General features: G+C 44.9%; 1 protein-coding gene across 1 annotated transcript in view; it reads right to left on the minus strand.

The window, feature by feature from the left end:
* The window catches only part of LOC129707182 (cas scaffolding protein family member 4-like), a 93990-nt gene extending 78003 nt beyond the window's left edge, over positions 1-15987 (minus strand). The window contains exon 1 of the mRNA XM_055651990.1: positions 15589-15987. Coding sequence (XP_055507965.1) covers positions 15589-15636 — 48 coding nt within the window. The 5' untranslated portion in view covers positions 15637-15987. The remainder of the gene's footprint in view (positions 1-15588) is intronic.
* Positions 15988-20837: the final 4850 nt, after the last annotated feature.

Consider the following 20837-nt stretch of genomic DNA (forward strand, 5'->3'; position numbering starts at 1 on the left):
AACATCCTAAAAATTGGTTGGCGCGTCGTGATGCGTGCATGGCTCGTGGTGAGGCGTGGTGGTGTATGGAGTGATGCACGGTAACACGCGGTGCCCCAGGATTTTGGAATGCTCAAAGTCCTCGCACAACACCTGCATGACATATCCCTTGCACACGCTGATGTACAGATGGCGTACGTGTAACGCACAGTTACGTACGGTGACGCACGAACATTGCCTTGGCTAATTTATATGCGTCACCGTGTGTCAACGTCCGTAACCATGCACCGCCCGTATGCCGTCGGCGCGCCATTTGTGCGTCATTTGAACGCCGCACCACGTGACCACCCCGGTATAAAGCGCGCGTAGTTTTGAAATTTTTTCGCTGGGAAAATCCTTGCCACAGAGATCGGACTAAGTACGAACAACATCGCAAATGGCTCCCAAAAGAAGCAGGGCCCTCAACAGCACTTGGTGCGCAACTATTGTAATACTGGACGATTTTCACGCGACTGTCACTACCGGCCTGTCGCGTAAATGATGCGCAAATGACGCCCAAGTGGGACAGGCCCTTTACTGCCTTGGTGCTGGAGACACAGGTTTAATCTTGACTACGGGTGCTCTCTGTATGGAGTTTGGATGTTCTCCCTGTGACCGCGTGGATTTTCTCCGGCTGCTTCGGTTTCCTCCCACACTCCAAAGACTTCTGAAGAAGGGTCTCAACCCGAAACGTCACATATTCCTTTTCTCCAGAGATGCTGTCTGACCCGCTGAGTTTTTGTGTCTATTTTCGGTTTGTAGGTTAATTGGCTGAGGTAAAATTGTAAATTCTCCCTGGGGTGTAGGGAGTGTTAGTGGTCGGTGTGGACTTGGTGGATCGAGCTGTAACTCTAAAGTCTGAAGACACCCTGGTACACAGACCAATGGTACTCCCGTGACCTGTGGGTGGCTGCTGATTCAGCGACCGGACAGGGCCCAACACCTGCTGGACTGTGGTCGTCAGTTCTCTAGGTTGGGGTGGAAGATTGCAACCTTCACGTGGTCCGCCCTGTTTCGACGAATGCAATCAACCTGGCGTGCACAATCAAATAAGATCAAATAGAACAAGTTGGCCTGCAACTTAGGCTGTGCACGCCATACTCAAGAAGAAGAGTTCTCTTGGTCCCATTCCTACCCTCAGTCGACCGCTGCACATTTGGAGGGTGATTTCAATTCATTTTGTGGGAAACTGATGGGATTTAAATCAACACCGAACTTTGATGACAGGGCGATAAAAGAGTGTGGATGCTTGAATCTGGAGCACAAACTGGGCTGCTGGAGGAACTCAGTCGGCCAAGTAGCATTGATGGGGGGAGCGAATAGAAGATGTTTCAGGCAAGACTGCGCATCAGGCCAGGGAGTGGGAATGGGAGATGGGGGAGGGTAAACACAAGGCCAATAGAGGGGGCAGATATTCATCTCTCTGTGTGACTCCACCTTGGATGTTGGCTTTATATCTCTCCATATTTCCTCAGTAATCTCCTCCTGTTCTTTAACCCACAAGCCTGTCCTTTAACTTCATCAAGATCAATTTGGATCACTCTGTCTTTAGCGCCAGCTGCCAAGGGGTAATGCTTTAGAATTCGTTCCCAAAACCTCTCCACTACTCTTTCATCGTGGCATTGCTTCAAATTGCTGTCTTGGTAAGTCAGCTCTAGTTCCATGTTTGATGGTGCTCCAGTGAACAATCTGGTTAATGAAACCACACTGGAACTAGTTGTCGATATTGGATCGAACTGACTACCGCTGAGTGTTTGCAGCATTTCCATTTTGGTTCAGATTTCAGGCCTGTGCTATGTTTGAATTTCATTTACGGGATTTCATAGTCATACAGCACGGAAACAGGCCCTTCAGCCCAATTTGCCCACGTTGACTAACATGTCGCATACACACTAGTCCCACCTGCTTGTATTTGGCCCATATTCCTCTATGTACCTGTTTAATTGTTTCTTAAATGTCGCAATAGTCCCTTGCCTCAACTACCTCCTCTGGCAGTTTGTTCCATACACCCACCACCCTTTGTGTGAAAAAGTTGCCCCTCAGATTCCTATTAAATCTTTCCACCTTAAACTTAAACCTATGTTTTCTGGTCCTCGATTCTCCTACTCTGGGCAAGATAGTCCGTGCTTCCCCAAGATCTATTCCTCTTATGATTTTATACACTCTATGACAACATCCCTCATCCTCCTGTGCTCCAAGGAACAGAGTGCTAGTCTACTCAACCTGACGGATGAAGGCCTATGTGCCAAAAGCATTTTTGACCGCCCTATCTACCTGTCTGACCTTCAAGGAACTATATACCTGCACTCCTAGATCCCTTTACAACACTTCCTAGAGGCCAACCATTGACTGTGTAGGTCCTGCCCATGGTAGACTTACCAAAATGCAACACCTGACATTTCTCTGTATTAAATTCCATTAAACATTCCTCAGCCCACCTGGCCAACCGATCAAGATCCTGTTACAATTTTTGACATTCATCTTCACTATCTGCAATACCACCCATCTTTAATGTATCTGCTAATCTTGCCCTGTATGTTCTCATCCAAATCATTGATAGAGATGACAAACCGTAATGGGCCCAGCACTGAATTCTGAGGCACACTAGTCACAGGCCTCCAGACTTCCACCATTATCCTCTGCTTCCTTCCATGAAACCAATTTTTGATCCATTCAGCTATCTCTCCTTGGATCCCATGGGATCTAACCTTCCAGAGCAGCTTACCATGAGGAACCTTGCCGAATGCATTACTGAAGTGCAAATATACAACATCTACAGCTCTGCCCTCATCGACCTTTTTGGTCTCGTCTTCAAAAAAACAATCAGATTCGTGAGACACGACATCTCCCTAATCAGCCCTTATCCATCTAAATGCATGTATATTCTATCCCTCAGAATACTCTCCAGTAACTTTCCATCTACAGATGTTAAGATCACTGACCTCTAGTTACCAGCCTTTTCCCTGCAACCCTTCTTGAATAGAGGCACAACATTTGCCACCCTCCAGTCTTCTGACACCTCTGCTGGATTTAATAATGATGTAAATTTCAGCCAGGGCTTCTGCAATTTCCTCTCTAGCTTCCCACAGTGTACTCAGATATATAGAAACATAGAAACATAGAAATTAGGTGCAGGAGTAGGCCATTCGGCCCTTCGAGCCTGCACCGCCATTCAATATGATCATGGCTGATCATCCAACTCAGTATCCCGTACCTGCCTTCTCTCCATACCCCCTGATCCCCTTAGCCACAAGGGCCACATCTAACTCCCTCTTAAATATAGCCAATGAAGTGGCCTCAACTACCCTCTGTGGCAGAGAGTTCCAGAGATTCACCACTCTCTGCGTGAAAAAAGTTCTTCTCATCTCGGTTTTAAAGGATTTCCCCTTTATCCTTAAGCTGTGACCCCTTGTCCTGGACTTCCCTAACATCGGGAACAATCTTCCTGCATCTAGCCTGTCCAACCCCTTAAGAATTTTGTAAGTTTCTATAAGATCCCCTCTCAATCTTCTAAATTCTAGAGAGTATAAACCAAGTCTATCCAGTCTTTCTTCATAAGACAGTCCTGACATCCCAGGAATCAGTCTGGTGAACCGTCTCTGCACTCCCTCTATGGCAATAATGTCCTTCCTCAGATTTGGAGACCAAAACTGTACGCAATACTCCAGGTGTGGTCTCACCAAGACCCTGTACAACTGCAGTAGAACCTCTCTGCTCCTATACTCAAATCCTTTTGCAACGAAAGCTAACATACCATTCGCTTTCTTTACTGCCTGCTGCACCTGCATGCCTACCTTCAATGACTGGTGTACCATGACACCCAGGTCTCGCTGCATCTCCCCTTTTCCCAATCGGCCACCATTTAGATAATAGTCTGCTTTCCTGTTTTTGCCACCAAAATGGATAACCTCACATTTATCCACATTATACTGCATCTGCCAAACATTTGCCCACTCACCCAGCCTATCCAAGTCACCCTGCCGTCTCCTAGCATCCTCCTCACAGCTAACACTGCCCCCCAGCTTAGTGTCATCCGCAAACTTGGAGATATTGCCTTCAATTCCCTCATCCAGATCATTAATATATATTGTAAATAGCTGGGGTCCCAGTACTGAGCCTTGGGGTACCCCACTAGACACTGCCTGCCATTGTGAAAAGGACCCGTTTACTCCTACTCTTTGCTTCCTGTTTGCCAGCCAGTTCTCTATCCACATCAATACTGAACCCCCAATGCCTTGTGCTTTAAGTTTGGTGGATATATGGGTGGTTTTGCAGATAGTGCAGATGGTTGCCAAAAATTGCAGCAGGATCTTGATCGATTGGCCAGGTGGGCTGAGGAATGGTTGATGGAATACAGAGAAATGTGGTCTAACCTATTGGCAAGACCTACACAGTGAATTGGGGAGTGTTGTCGAGCAGAGGGATCTAGGAGTGCCGGTGCATGTTTCCTTGAAGGATGAGTCACAGGTAGATAAGGTGGTCAAAAAGGCTTTTGGCACGTTGGCCTTCATCGTCAGACTATTGAGTATAGAAGTTGGGATGTCTTGTTGCAGTTGTATAAGACGTTGGTGAGACCACATTTAGAATATTGTGTTCAGTTCTGGGCACCATGTTATAGGAAAGGAGTTGTTAAGCTGGAAAGGGTACAGAGAAGATTTACGAGGATGTTGCCAGGACTAGAGGGTCTGAGCTATAGGGAGAGTTTGGATGGATGGGGCTGTACCAAATAACTACTTTCATATTTTATTGTGTTTGTCAACTCCTGGTCTACCGTGGAATTACTTTCAAAGACTGAAGTCCATCAGAGAAAGGTTCAGCTAAAAGAATGGTTCACATTTTGGTAACTTCTTTAAAAATCTTAGAACACCCCAAACCCAAATTTGAAAATTTCCAATGGAAATAAATTACAGTAACTTCGCAAGATGCAAGAAAGTACAATTCAGTAAAAGTTAGTTGTTCGGTTTAGTGGTGGAGATAAAGCAGCCAGAATACCAGGAGACCTTGGCGAGATGTTGCCTCATCTTGATGTCTCATCTGAGAGGAACCGTCCAAGAGTGCAGTGTTCCCTCAGTCCCGGAAATTAGGGCTTGAATTCAGGAGCGGATGGTCCTGGTCCCAAGGGCTTGAGCCCTTACAGAGTCTGACTCCGGTGAGATACCTAACTGTGCCTGAGGACACAAGGCCCTTCAGCTCACATCGAGAATGATGGTTCACATTGCTGGATTTCCGTTTTGAACAAGGTGACCCTCAGGTACATGAACTCCACTTGCCGTTGCATTCATTAAACGGGACTTTTATCATGGCAGCGCAGGAGCGTTTTCCGCGGGTTTTTGGCAAACCGTCCTTCGAGCTCCGTGCGGTTCAAGTGAGCTTCATTAATTTTGGCTGTGTAATATCGACTGGGTAATCGCTTTATTTTCATTTAAAAATAAAGAACTTTGTTATACTCGACTGTCTCGACTCGCTAAAATCGCAACATTTAAGAAACATTTGGACCATGGATTGGATAGGTTTAGAGGGATATGGGCCAAACGCAGGCAGGTGGGACAAGTGTAGATGGGACAAATTGGTCGGTGTGGGTGTTGAAAGGGCCTGTTTCCACGCTAGGTGTCTATTTATAACAGCTTCCTCTCATCAACCAGGTTCCTGAACCACACGGCACAACACCAAACCACACAGATTTGGGGTTAAAAAGACTGTTCTGCATACTCAGTTTTTTGTTCCAACATCATCCGGTTTACTTACAATACCTAATAATTTATTGTATTTCATTTGCATTTAATGTGCCTGTAAATCTGCAGAATGTCATTGCTCCTGTACATATCTAATGAAAATGACTATTAAACATTCTTGGCTTCTGACTTCTTAATATTTAAATACTGGGTAGCATTTCTTTTTTTGAAAACTTCCCAGACAGAGACTCATTTGTTCTCCATAGATGGCTTTGAATGGAAGCAGCAAGAGTAGGCCTAACACCAGAGTCCAAAACAGACACTCCACCCAGAAGGACACAAAGTGCTGAAGTAACTCAGTGGGTCAGGCAGCATCTCGGGAGAACATGGATAGGGTAATGTTTCTGGTCAGGACCCGGACTGATTTTTTTCGGACTGATTGTGGAGTGGGGGGGGGGGGGGGGGGGGGGGGGAGAAAGCTGGAAGAAAGATTTCTCAGCCATCAGCCATCTGTCTCATGCATCAGCAGTAATTACAAGCCCTACATACACATTGGAAGGAGTGAACCACCTCACAAATCCCACAGCACTTCACAAACTACCCAGCACCTCATCCTGTTCAGCTCCAGAAAAAATGCAAGTCCTACATCAACCATCTCACTACCCACAAACTAGACAGGAAGCAAGTCATCCCGATCCTGAATGGCTGTCCATGAAGAAGATTATATATAATGTATATGAGAGGGACAGAGATAAAGCGAATGACAAAGTGTTCGAGAGAATGAGAGACCCACAAATAGATGGAGAGATATACTGGGAGGGCAAGAGAGGCGTTCATCTTATGGGCAAGATTCTCCAAAGTGGCCAGGCTGTTCATTCGTACAATAGCAAAATATCTACATTGTAGGAAGGAACTGCAGATCGACCCGAAACGTCATCCATTCCTTCTATCCAGAAATGCCGCCTGGCCCGCTGAGTTACTGCAGATTTTTGTGCCTATCTTCAGCAAAAAACTTACATCCGGATATATCAATGGTTCCTTCATGATTCCATTATTATCACATGCACTAAGTTACAGTGAGATTCTTTCACACCCATCCATTACCTCCAGACAGTGCAGTTCTGAGTGCCAGACACACAATCTTCCATGGGCATTCGAGATTATAAATAACCAAATAATTTGGTTTGCCAATTTCACATTAAGCCATAACTGCAAAACTGATTACTGCACTGAAATCTATTTAGTGAATGCTTTCATTTTCAAAGTTTTGTTTGTATTTGCCTTTTGTGGAAAAAAGTTTTTTTAAACCAAACCAAATTGGAAGAGCTAATCTAGACTTGATTTGTCAACTAGAAAGTTTCTGTGCCCACTATCCTATGATTCTCAGATAACCAAGTCATCTGGTTTTAATTCAGATGTTGAAGGGTCATCACGGGGAGATTTTATTGCTACATTACCCATCACGGCGGGGTTTTGCACAAGGCATGAGAGAGGCACTCTCATCGCTTGCGGGAGCAGCTGACACCATCATACCCAGCTAAACACATGCAACAGACCCAGAGCTGAGCCTATGGAAGAAGCTGTTGAGGGAGAAAACAGTCCAACAAAACACGGCTTCTACTGTGTGGCCATAGTGGCCACAACATCATTACTCCAAGTGCTGATGCAGGTTCTAAGTTGATCAGCTTTACCCACAATAATTCTTGCATTGACATAAACACACTTCTGCCCTTCATTGTCACCGTATTCATGAATCTCTCCCTGCCTTCCCTGCCTGTCCTTCCTTTAAGATTTACTTATCATAACCTCCCATTCCTCATCGGCCCTTCTATTTGTTGACCTGCTGCTCTGGTTCTCATGTCTAAAACATACACAGACATCATATAGATGTCTGATATTTAAGAGGCTTATAAATGGGCACATGGATGTTCAGCAAATGGAGGGGTATGAATCATATGCAGACAGGTTTGGCAATATTTATTCATATGTATTTATGTTATCATTGCAGAAACTTGGTTGCAAGAGAGACACGACTGGCAGGTCAATGTGATGGGTTTTTATGTTTCAGATGAGATAGAGAGGGTGGGTAAAATATCTGATCATATGTACATACTCACACACACACATATATACATATATAAACACACACACATGAACACGTAGACATGTATACACACGCACATATATACCCATATATACACAGAAATACACACATACATACATGCAGTGTATACAGTGTATACATATTTATATGAATGTACTAACATTTCCAAGCCGCTGTTCTGAGAAACTTCATACAGGTTCATCACTACCCAGCCATTGAAAAAGCTCCATTTTGTTTACATACAACAGGGACTTGGTTTAAAATTGATATGGGCTCACTTCTGGTAAAGTGGTACCATGAAAGTTTTAGGAGAAGTGTTTGACCTTCCCGAACTTCAAACTAAAATAGTGATATAACTTGAATGAAAGCACAGTTGATAAATTGGGAGTACAAGAAAAGAATGTTATAATGTGGGACAATTTTATCCTACAAGCATTTAGGATGCACCAACACTTATGAAGGACTTATTCATTCAATGTTTTCATGAACGGCATGCAGAGGTATAAATTTCACAATATGATTGCACAAACAAATAGAAAATTAAATAAAACATAAAGATTTAATTTCACTATTTTATAAACCACTGCTCTATTTTTAAGATGGTCTATTTGAACAATCTTCTGGCAAGGCAGCATTTCCCCTGCAGCATTGGAGTTACAGACACAATAACATGAGGCCTATTTTAAATGTTAGAATGGTTTCCGTGGTGTTATGGTGCTGGTATAGACAGATTTACCAATGCTGTCTGTGCCTTGCTCATAATTTCCACTTTTGCCCCATCAAGCAGATAATATTTCACTGCTTGGGCACATACATTAATGTTGCATACTTTCATGCATTTACTGGTGAAGGTAGCAAAAATGAATCATTAGTCTACCAGGGTGACTCATGATGTAAAAACATTCACAGTGAAACCAAAAGACACTTGACTATAACAAGAATAACCCACCAATGAACCATTGAGATTTTATCAGATTAGTTATTTTCAGACTTTAATCGATAGAATCTCCAGCTCATCTGGTCTATTGGGTAAAGAACAATTTGCCAAACATTATTAAATTATGCTCTGGACTAGACTTTATGAATCTGTTCTAAATTGAATCGATTTATAAGTTAATCAGGAATAATTTCTTAGCACATAAGAGCATTGAGTTCCAAATTGTGATTTATGTTTTCCATATAACCATATAACAATTACAGCACGGAAACAGGCCATCTCGGCCCTTCTAGTCCGTGCCGAACACTTACTCTCACCTAGTCCCATTTGCCTGCACTCAGACCATAACCCTCCATTCCTTTCCCGTCCATATACCTATTCAATTTATTTTTAAATGATAAAATCGAACCTGCCTCCACCACTTCCACTGGAAGCTCATTCCACACAGCTACCACTCTCTGAGTAAAGAAGTTCCCCCTCATGTTACCCCTAAAGTGATATGTGATAGGAGCAGAATTAGGCCATTTAGCCCATCAAGTCTACTCTGCCATTCAATCATGGCTGATCTACAGTATATCTCCCTCCTAACCCTATTCTCCTGCCTTCTCCCCATAACCGCTGACATCCGTACTAATCAAGAATCTGTTCTGTCATCAAGTTTTGCCATCAAGAAAATGAATGTTTAGGGCGGGCCATATAATGAGTAAATCCCCTTGGTGTGTAGGACGATGTATAATCCCGAATAATGAACCCCATCACAGATTATCTGCTCATTTAGTTGTACTTCCTTGCACAAAATAGATGTGGCATTTCCTGCACTGCAACTGAAATTATACTTCAGAGCTATTTGGATATAAAGATCCTTACAAAATAATTGGATCTTAAACAGAGCAATTGCAGCCCATTGAGAAACTGTATCTATCAGGAAAGATCGGAGGAATTAGGGGAGCTTTTGTTCGAACAGTGGACACTGAAGAGAGAATTAATATAGGTGTTTAAAATTATGATAATTAGATGGGTTAGATGGGATACAAAGGATTTATTTCCATTAGCAGAGATTCAAAAACCAGGAAGGTAGATTAAATGTTGGTTTGTTTGGAGATACAGTGAAAAGAGATGTACTATACTGGTAGATCATAACATACGTGAGTATAACAGGTATTGCAAAATAAAAAATTAAACAGAGAGCAGAATTAAGTGTTACAGTTACAGAGAAAGTACAGATTTTTTATTTAAATTGAAGGACTGCAACAAGATAGAGTGGAGGATAAGGAATTCAACCTTAGCATATGTGAGGTCCATTCAAGAGTCTGAAAGCATTGAGGAAGAAGCTGTTCTTGAATCAGAAGAATTAGAGGAGCGATGAAGACATGGTTTTCATCCAGGTAGTGATGGGGTCTCCAGCCCATACCCTGGACAAGTGGGGAGGCAGCAACATTCACAGTTAATCTGTACTAAGGTGTAACATAGAAACATAGAAATTAGGTGCAGGAGTAGGCCATTCGGCCCTTCGAGCCTGCACCGCCATTCAATATGATCATGGCTGATCATCCAACTCAGTATCCCGTATCTGCCTTCTTTCCATACCCTCTGATCCCCTTGGCCACAAGGGCCACATCTAACTCCCTCTTAAATATAGCCAATGAACTGGCCTCAACTACCCTCTGTGCCAGAGAATTCCAGAAATTCACCACTCTCTGTGTGAAAAAAGTTCTCCTCATCTCGGTTTTAAAGGATTTCCCCCTTATCCTTAAGCTGTGACCTCTTGTCCTGGACTTCCCCAACATCGGGAACAATCTTCCTGCATCTAGCCTGTCCAACCCCTTAAGAATTTTGTAAGTTTCTATAAGATCCCCTCTCAATCTCCTAAATTCTAGAGAGTATAAACCAAGTCTATCCAGTCTTTCTTCATAAGACAGTCCCGACATCCCAGGAATCAGTCTGGTGACCCTTCTCTGCACTCCCTCTATGGCAATAATGTCCTTCCTCAGATTTGGAGACCAAAACTGTACGCAATACTCCAGGTGTGGTCTCACCAAGACCCTGTACAACTGCAGTATAACCTCCCTGCTCCTATACTCAAATCCTTTTGCAATGAAAGCCAACAAACCATTCGCTTTCTTTACTGCCTGCTGCACCTGCATGCCTACCTTCAATGACTGGTGTACCATGACACCCAGGTCCCGCTGCATCTCCCCCTTTCCCAATCGGCTACCATTTAGATAATAGTCTGCTTTCCCGTTTTTGCCACCAAAATGGATAACCTCACATTTATCCACATTATACTGCATCTGCCAAACATTTTGCCACTCACCCAGCCTATCCAAGTCACCTTGCAGTCTCCTAGCATCCTCCTCACAGATAACACTGACCCCCAGCTTAGTGTCATCCGCAAACTTGGAGATATTGCCTTCAATTCCCTCATCCAGCTCAGCAATATATATTGTAAATAGCTTGGGTCCCAGCACTGAGCCTTGCAGTACCCCACTAGTCACTGCCTGCCATTGTGAAAAGGACCCGTTTACTCCTACTCTTTGCTTCCTGTTTGCCAGCCAGTTCTCTATCCACATCAATACTGATGAAAGGTGATGTTAAGTGTAGGTGCCTGCTAGTCTTTTCATTTTTATTTCTGTATTGTTACATGAATTTTCATATGTATGTTTCATGGAGGCATGGCTCCACGAGGACATCCCTGAGTTCAACACGAGCGTTGTCGGCTTTCAGACTGTTCGGGCGGACAGGGACTGCAGTGAGAGTGGCAAGTGTGGAACTTGCTATTCTCGTTACCAACAAATGGTGCAACCCAGGTCACATCACGGTTAAGGAGCGTGTGTGTGTAGCCCGGACATTGAACTGATGACTGTGGGTCTACATCCATACTCTATGCCCAGGGAATTCTCACACGCCATTGTGATGGCTGTTTACATTCCTCCGTACCCCAACCCTCTGTGCGGGTGTGACATCATCCACACAGTCACCTCGAGACTCCAGGCACAATACCCGAGTGCTTTCATCGCTATCTCGGGGGACTTCAACCACGTGACTTTGGACGCTACAACTATGCACTTTCACTCAGTTTGTTGACTGTCCCACTAGGGATAGGAAAACATTGGACCTGATGTATGCCAATGTTAAAGAGGTGTACAGCTCCATAGCCCCTCCGCCACTGGGAAGATCCGACCACAACATGGTTCACCTCTTACTCAGGTATAAGCCAATGGTCCAGAGGCTGCCAGTGACCACAAGGTCAGTGAGGAGATGGTCACAGGAGGCCTATGATGTTTTGAGAACGCACTGGGACTGGGACGCACTCTGTAGTCCCCATGGAGAGGACATTGATGGACTCATGGACTGCGTTACCAGCTACATAGAGTTCTGTGTGAATAATAGTGTCGCTGAGGAGAATGTACAATGTTTCCCCAACAGCAAGCCCTGGGTTACCTGTAACATAAAGGCCCTTCTCAACCAGAAAGCAGAGGGACTTCAGGAATGGTGACAGGGAGGAGGTGAAACAGGTGCAGGCGAGACTGAGACAGGGCAAGGGTGACGACACAAGGAAGCTGGAGCTGAAACGTCAGCAGAACAACATGAGGGATGTGTGGAGTGGGATGAAGAGCATCACAGGCTACAAGAAGACCAGTGGCCTGGGGAGGGAAAGCAATCAGGACTGGGCCAATCAGCTAAACCTGATTTTTTTAATAGATTTGATGGTGGGGTCTCACTGTGAGTTTTACTGTGTATTGTGGTGCTCCCTGGTTATTTGTACAATGCGTCCATAATCAGGTCTTGAAAATAGACCATGTTAATAGCTTTGTGAACGATATCAAGATTGGCAGTAGATTAATAATGAGGAAAAAAGTTGAAGTCTCACAAATGATCCGATTAGAGGAGAAAAAAAGGGACAACGGAATTCAGTCCAGCGAAGTGTGAGTTAAGGTACTCCTGTAAGGGGGAAAAACCCAGCAACAAACAGGCAGCATGGTGGCACAGTGGTAGAGTTGCTGCCTCACCCAGCGCCAGAGACCCAGGTTCCATCCTAACTACAGATGCTGTCTGTATGGAGTTTGTACGTTCTCCACCTGACTGCGTGGGTTTCCCCCGAGATCTTCAGTTTCTTCCCACACTCCAAAGGCTAACGTACAGGTTTGTAGGTTAATTGGGCTTGGTATAGATGTAAAACCGATCCCTAGTGTGTGTAGGATTGTGTTAATGTGCAAGGATTGCTGGTTGGTGTGGACTCAGGACTCAGTGGGTCCAAATGCCTGTTCCCGCCCTGTATCCTTACACTAAAAAAAACTAGACTTCACAACATGGATAAAGAGGATGGTCACAATATTCTTTCTAGTTTAGGGTTGTCTAGTGCTACAGGGCATAAATTTAAAGTTGGTGCGGAAATATTTAAAGACCTGAGGGGCAACTTTTCCCCCTTAGAGGTGGGTATGTGGAACTAACTGCCAGAGGAGCTGGCAAAGGCATCTAAGAAACATTTAGATTTATGGACATGGAAAGATTTAGAGGAATATGGGCCAAATGCCTTCAAATGTGAATAGCACACGCGGGCATCTTGCTCAGCTAGAGCATGTTTGGGCTGAAGGATCTGTGCATGTCTTCTATGACTGCACGACTCTAAATAACAGAGCAGATCCTTGAAAGAAGTAGGATATGTAGATAAGATGGTACACAATATTCTCCTTCAGTAACCAATGCAGGAGGCTATATTGGTATCAAATACAATGATGCATGATGACAACTAATTCCACATTCGTATACCAATACAACAACTACAGTGGAGAATAATGTAGAGTTCTGGACACCACTCTAACAGGAAGGAAGTGACAGCACTAATCATAGATGTTAGATTCTTGAAACTGTTGCCAGAGCCACAGAATTCTAGTTATAAGGAGTAGCCAGTCTGGCCATGACATTGTATAAAAAGTGTTAGGCTGAGGGTAGATATAAATATTAAATCCAAGACTAAAACCAGAAAGTTCAATGAGGAAGTAATGAAAAAGAGAGAGCGTGAGAAAAGACTACAGCATGTCAACTAGTCTTGATGTGCTGTAGGTCAAAATTCTGTACTGTATAACTCTATGACCCATATAGAAAAAGGGAATCCAAAAAAATGTTATCAGCTTGTGACGTTGGGGCGTACGGAAACCAAAATCTACTCAACGATGGCTGAGATACTAAATTAGGACGTTGTCTAGTTTCAAGGTAATACCTGAGGATTGATAAATTACAAATGTTGTTCAACTAAGGGTACGGGTGCTAAACCTTGAAACTACAGACTAATTATTTTTAAATTGGTGGTGAAGTAAATAGTGGAAAGAAAAATGAGAGACAGAATTAGCTGCTAGTGGAGTTTGTACGTTCTCCCCGTGATCGCGTGGGTTTTCTCCGAGATCTTCAGTTTCCTCCCACACTCCAAATATGTACAGTATTGTAGGTAAATTGGCTTTCAATAACTGTAAATTGTCCCTAGTGTGTGTAGGATCGTGTTAATGTGCGGGGATCGCTGATCGGCGTGGACTCGGTGGGCCAAAGGGCCTGTTTCCACGCTCTATCTCGGAACTGAAAATAAACTAGACTAAATATGGATTGATTAGAGCAAGCCACCATTGATTTATGAGGTGGCAAGTAATGGCCAAATGACAGAGTAGAGATTTTTCAAGAAGTTAACAGAGATGGTCAATGTGAGAAGTGTGGGTGACCAGACAAATTTGGATCTTAAGAGGTATTTGAAGATTGTCATTTGGTTCGCTTAACATCAAGGTTGAAGGCCATGGAATAAAAGGGGGCGTGGCAAAATGGAGAGATGATTGGTTAAGTAACAGGAAACAGTGAAGGTTTGGTTTTCATATTGGAAGGAGGTATATTGTGGATTTTCCCATGGGATTGTGTGTGTGCGCGTGCGTGCATGTGTGTGTGTGTGGAGGTGCAGTGGACTGTCTTTAGGTTAGTAGTAGTCTTTAGAACGATAGAAGCAGATTGATGGACTGGACAGCTGAGCAGCAGATTAAATTTAAAGCTCAGAGTTTAATATTTTTCCAATTCTCGGGCAGTCCCTCAGTGACAAGGTAGACAAAAATGCTGGAGATACGCAGCGGGTGCGGCAGCATCTATGGAGCCCCTCAGTGACAAGGTGGACTTTCCCCCACCACAGTGAAGGGCAGAATATGGTTGTATGTGGGGTAGATGTTTCACATCAACTACTGTGCAGATTTGGTGGACAAATGTCTCAACCCCAATGCCAAGGAGGTCTAGTGACTGGAGACCAGGATTCACAGACAGACTCAGCGCACACAGATGCTGAATCACATTCTGACTGGACATACCTTGACCACACACGCACACACAGATGGATGAGCACAAATATTCCAACTCTTGCCACTATTCTCTCTGTCAACCCCCTCTCTCAACTGTTCCCCTGTTCATTTCTCCCTTTGCCTAATCCCCTTTCTCTCCCCATTCACTGCAACCCACATCTGTGTCCATTCATCTTATTCACCACCCCCACTAAGGAAAGACTGGCCCACTCACAGCCCCAGTTAAACCACTCCCTTCCCAACAGCTCTGGCCTGGTGCATGAGTTCTCTTCCAGATTAGCTGATGCATAAATGCTGCGGGGATCACTGGAAACTGCTATGCTCATTCAAATGTGACCTTCACTATCCACTTAAACTCCTGATACAGGCAGGTGGGATCCCCACTTAAAGCTTTGTGATAAGTGGGTAAAGTGAGCAAAAATAAAATTAGTAGGAGACGGTGTTACAAATTATCAGCTAATTTCACACTGAAGCAACTGCAAGATCCTCAGCGCAATGTGTTTGTAACATTTTGAATCATAAATTCCATACCTGGGGGCCAAGATAACCGGGCGCGATGGATCCAGGGATTTCTGCCATTGTGAATGAAGACGGGATCAAAATCAACACCAGTTCAAAGCAGGTTTCTTCTTAAACTGGAACTTTGCACTGGCCACACACTTAACATGCCAGGCAGGCAGGTGTCTGAATCCAGTATGTACAGTAGGCACCAGAGGAGTGAAAGCAGCCGCTGCACTTGTGTGGATAGTGCTGTTGAGATATCCTTCGTGTAAAGCCACATTGGGTTTTCAACCAGGGGTAGTATACCCAGACGTCACTACTAATTAAAAAACAGCCAGTGCCCTCCTCCAGGATATAGTCAACCACTATCTGGACTGCAGCTGCAACCACAGAGGTAAAAAGCAACTGCACTCAGGTATTTTAACTCGCCACTTCCGAACTCCGCGGCGCTTGGGAGCTAAATATAGGTGGATAAGAAATCCCACTAGATTTTAATGGGTAGAACTTTGCCACTTACAATCCAACTACTTCTTTGCTTCACATTTTGCGGAACCATTTTAAGGAAGTTCACGGCTCTGTGGTTTTGTGAGCTGAGGATACAGGATTCATGTGAACGTAGTGGATTCACAGACATGTGATGTGGTACAAACTCTTAAAGGCTCACAGTTGATTTTAATTAATTGTTGTCCGACAGAAGCATTTTGTGGTGTTGGGGAGGGAGAGAGAAGGAGCAATGGTGTTGGTGGAGAGGGAAGAGGAGGAACAACTAGCCTCTGCATCTGTGGACAGCAACTGGCTGTTGCTGTAAAAATTAGAAATGTCATGAGATCATGACATATGCTATAAAGTGCATTCTCATAGGATGTACACCAGAGGACTATAAACAGTCTAGTGGAGGTATAGGGGGGGGTTGCACGTAAGTACATCGGGTCAAAGGGCGTGACGCACGGAGCAGCTCAATCCATGTGGAGGACGTGGCAGCTTCCGGCACACACTGTTAACACACGGAACGCGTACCTTCTTACCTGTTAAAAACCGCCAAAATTGTCATTTTTTTGTGCTATAAATATTTGTGGGTGCTGTCATTGAAAGCGGGAAGGTTCGCTCTGAACCCGAGCACCAAGGTGTAAGCAGCCGAAGGAGCACATCCCTCGGGACAGCTCCCACTCTCCCCCCCCGCCCCCCCACCAGCCCGTGTTGGCCGGCCACGGCTGCCCTCTGCCCCGTCTCCCTCTGTGGGCCGCACTGTCACGGGGCTGTGGGTCGGCAGCGCCCACACACGGGACCGGGGTCGAGGTCGGAGCGGGGCCGCGGCTCGAGGCAACATCAGCTGCAGCAGAGTTGGGGACGGTCTGCTCCCTCTGCCCACCTCCCCCCGACTCCCTCCCCCCACCCCTGGCCGCGGGGATAGACGGCCTGGGGTCCGCGGGCGTGCAACCAGTCCGGATGCTGGGCTAGAAGAAGGGCCCGCTGTGCTGACAGCCATAGTAAATGCAGTTCACCGCGTGTACTCCAGTTGGCGTTGCGTGGCAACAGTACGGGTCACAGGTTGTGACCTCGACTGCGTGCAACCTCCCTATAGGAAGGAACTGCAGACCGAAGATAGACACAAAATGCTGGGACAGGTAGCATCTCTGGAGATAAGGAATGGGTGATGTTTCGGGTCGAGGCCCTTCTTTAGACTGAAAGTCTTTTAATGAAGGTATACATTATTGTGAGGGTGGGGGCTATAGTAAGGTATCGTCAAAATCAGCAAGTGTACTATTGTGGTAGTGGTTTAGGACTATAGTTATATCTTGTACTAAATGAAATATCCTTTAACCTTCATTTGTGCACTTTAGGTGGCTGGATTGTATTCATTGTATAGCACACAAAGAAAAGCTTTCCTCTGCACCTCGGTACGTGTGACATTGATCAACTAAACTGAGTGAGATTGTTAAGATTCAGCATTTTTGAAGAACCTATTACTGTGTTTTTCTGTGAGTAGAAGTTTCCCTGACAAGTCTTTATTCAGAGATCAGTCCTTGCTGTGTTTATAAGGGTCGGGCATCAGTAATTTCACTGTTGTTAATAATTACAGTACATTTGCAACACAAGAGGCCATTATTTTGAGCTGTGTGACCCCCTTCCACAAATACTAACCATTTTGTTTCCATGCCACTTGGAAAATGAGCAATAAAGCCCAATCCTATATAGAGCAAGAGATTAGTTTGCATTCTATTCAGGCAAATCATACTATAGACATGTGCATTTGGTAGCACCATAGAGAAAATAAACAGAACATAGTGTTACAGCCACAGAGAAAGCGTAGATTTTAAAAAGTGCAAGTGTCGCAATTAAAACCAGGAATTTATCCCTTGCATATGAGAGATGAATTCAAGGGCATAATAACAGCAGGGAAGAAACTGTTACTAAATCTGGTGGTACGGACTTTCAAGATTTGACATCTTCTGCCCAATTGGCGAAGGGGGAAGAGAGAATGACAGGGGTGTGTGATGCTTGATTATTTTGGCTGCATTCCAAGGCAGTGTAAAGTATCGATAGTCAAAGGTTAGGGCGATGTGGTTTGTGTGATGGATTGCACTGCATTCATGATTCTGCGATTTCTTGTGGTCTGGGACAGATCAGTTGACATACCAAGCTGCAATGCATCCGTGGACATTGTGCATAGAAATTGGTTGTCACTGGAGATGTGTTAAATTCTCCTTCCTCTTTAAACCTGCCCAAATGCATGACCTCACATATCTCTATCACTCCCATCAAAACATTCATGGTTCTAGCAGAGAGACTGGGTGCAAAGAGGTTGTATCCTTTGACTACGGATAAAGGGTCTAGAATGCAGGGCAAGTCTCAGATCCAGGGCAAGGCATTTTAAACTGAGTTGAGGAGAATTCTCTTCAGCCAGAGAGTGGTGAATCTGTGGAGTCCTACACAGTGAATATATTTAAGGAAGTTGATAGATGTCTGGCCACAAAAGGCACACACAAGTAGCACAGGGTAACAACATTAAGTTCGGGGATCAGCCATATTTGTACTGGATAGTTACAAAGATTCAAAGGGACAAATGTCCCCTCCAGCTTTTTTTCCCCAAATATTCCTCGAGTTCCTCCTGTCAACCAAATTGGACTAAATTAACATCCAAATCATTGACATATTCTATAAAATGTAGAGCGGACCCTCATTGCAACAACTTGCTCGTTATAAAAAACGTTTGGATCCCATTGGCTTTCCTTTTACGACCAAACTATCATGAGGTAACTTTTGTTTAACAGTCTTTCTAAAATTCAAGAGAGTCAAGAGTCAATTTAATTGTCATTTGGACCCCTGGAGGTCCAAACGAAATGCCGTTTCTGCAGCCATACATTACACACAAATAGACCCCAGACACAACATAATTACATTTTTACATTCCATCACATAGCTGTGATCAGCCAAAAAAACTTATAGAACATGTCAGAGTCAAAGCAAAGCCCCTGCTGGCGATGGCGATTGTCCCCCAATGAAACGCCGGGTGGTGCGAGGTCGCACACCGGGTCTTGGTGTAAAGGTTCGCAAATATTTCCTCTAGAAGCTCTTCAAATTAAACGGGCCTATAATTAGTTGCAGGTTTATCCCCCCATCCGGGGCTTGCGTCCGCAGACCCCAATGATCAGCAGCAGCAGCGGCTGACCAGCATGCTCAGCAGCAGCGCTCCTAGCACCCGCTCCGGTCTCGGCCAGCTCCGCACGGCAACGGTGAGTCGGCCCTCCGCGGCTTCTTCCCGTTGGAGGCCGCTCCTCGTTGCGGCCTCAACGACACCTGAGACCCGACGAGAAAAGGTCGGGTCTCCAGTGCAGGGAGTGATTCATGTACACTACAACAACTCTGCCCTCTACTGCCCTCATCAGCTGTCCTTGCTACCTCAGCAAAATGGAACAAGTCAGATGCAAATCCCTGTTCAATGCCCCCAATAAATCAGTGCCTAATTAAAGGTTAATATTTCCTCTAGAAGTGAAATTAAACTGCCTATAATTATTTGGTTTATCCCCCCATCCCTTGCTAACCAATGATACATTAGCGGCTGACCAATCCTTGGATAGCACTCCACTCCACAACTCCCTTGCTTCTTTTGATAACCTGTAAACACTTACACTCGGTCTGCTCTGCTGAGACCTACAGGATCTCCTGGTTGTCAACCATTTCAAATCCCCTTCCCATTCCCATTCTGACCTTTTCCTGCTGGGCCCCTCCATTGCTAAATGGGCCCACGTGTAAATTAGAGGAATAGCGCCTCATATTTCACTTGGGTAGCTTACAACCCTGTGGTATATTGAATTCACCAAATGTAACTAACTTCCACCTACTCACCTCCCACCCTCTCTGGACCTTTTAATCTCTAACTGCCGGCGAGACATCAACTATCTTGATTGTTCTACTCCCCTTACCAACTCTAATCGCACCCCCTCTGAACGCTAAACTATCCACTCACTACGCAACATTCCCGGCATTTTTATCAAAGCCGCCAAGGGAAATGCCATTGCCGTCTGGCAGACTGACCTCCACCATGAGGTGGGAGATTGCAACCTTCACGCGGTCCGCCCTGTTTCGACAAATGCAATCAGCCCGGCGTGCACACTATAATAAGATCAAATAGGACAAGTTGTCGTACAACTTTAGGCTGTGCACCCCATACGCAAGAAGAAGACCTCCACCATGCTGAGGCCAGGCACCAGATCTCAAGACACCTCCTCATACCTACCCCTTGACCATGACCCCACCGGGCCATAATCTCCCAGATTATTTTTGACCATCACCTCTGACGATCTGCCCGACATAGCCTCCAACATCATTGTCCCACAGGCCTGCCTCCTCCCGAAAATCCATAAACAGAGCTGCCCGAGATGTGGGCTCCTGCGGACCACCGAGGCATGCGGGATCACGCATTTGCCAACCATTTCAACTCCCCTACCCATTCGTCCTAAGCCTCCTCTATTACCAGAATGAGGCCACATGCAAATTGGAGGAACAGCACCTCATATTTCCCTTGGGTTGCTTACAACCCAGTGGAATGAATACTGAATTCTCTAATTTTCATTAACTTCAGCGTACACCCCCCCACCCCCCCCACCCAAGCCTTCCCTTCAGTCTGAAGAAGGCCCCCATCCAAAATGTCACCAATACTTTTGCTCCAGGGATGCTGTCTGACCTGTTGAGTAATTCCTGCACTTTGTGTCTATCTTTCTTATATGTCATGTGAGCCTGGTGATTTATCGACTTTCAGAGATACTGAATCCCTTGAA

The sequence above is a fragment of the Leucoraja erinacea genome, chromosome 21 (assembly GCF_028641065.1).
Source record: "Leucoraja erinacea ecotype New England chromosome 21, Leri_hhj_1, whole genome shotgun sequence".
Lineage (NCBI taxonomy): Eukaryota > Metazoa > Chordata > Chondrichthyes > Rajiformes > Rajidae > Leucoraja > Leucoraja erinaceus.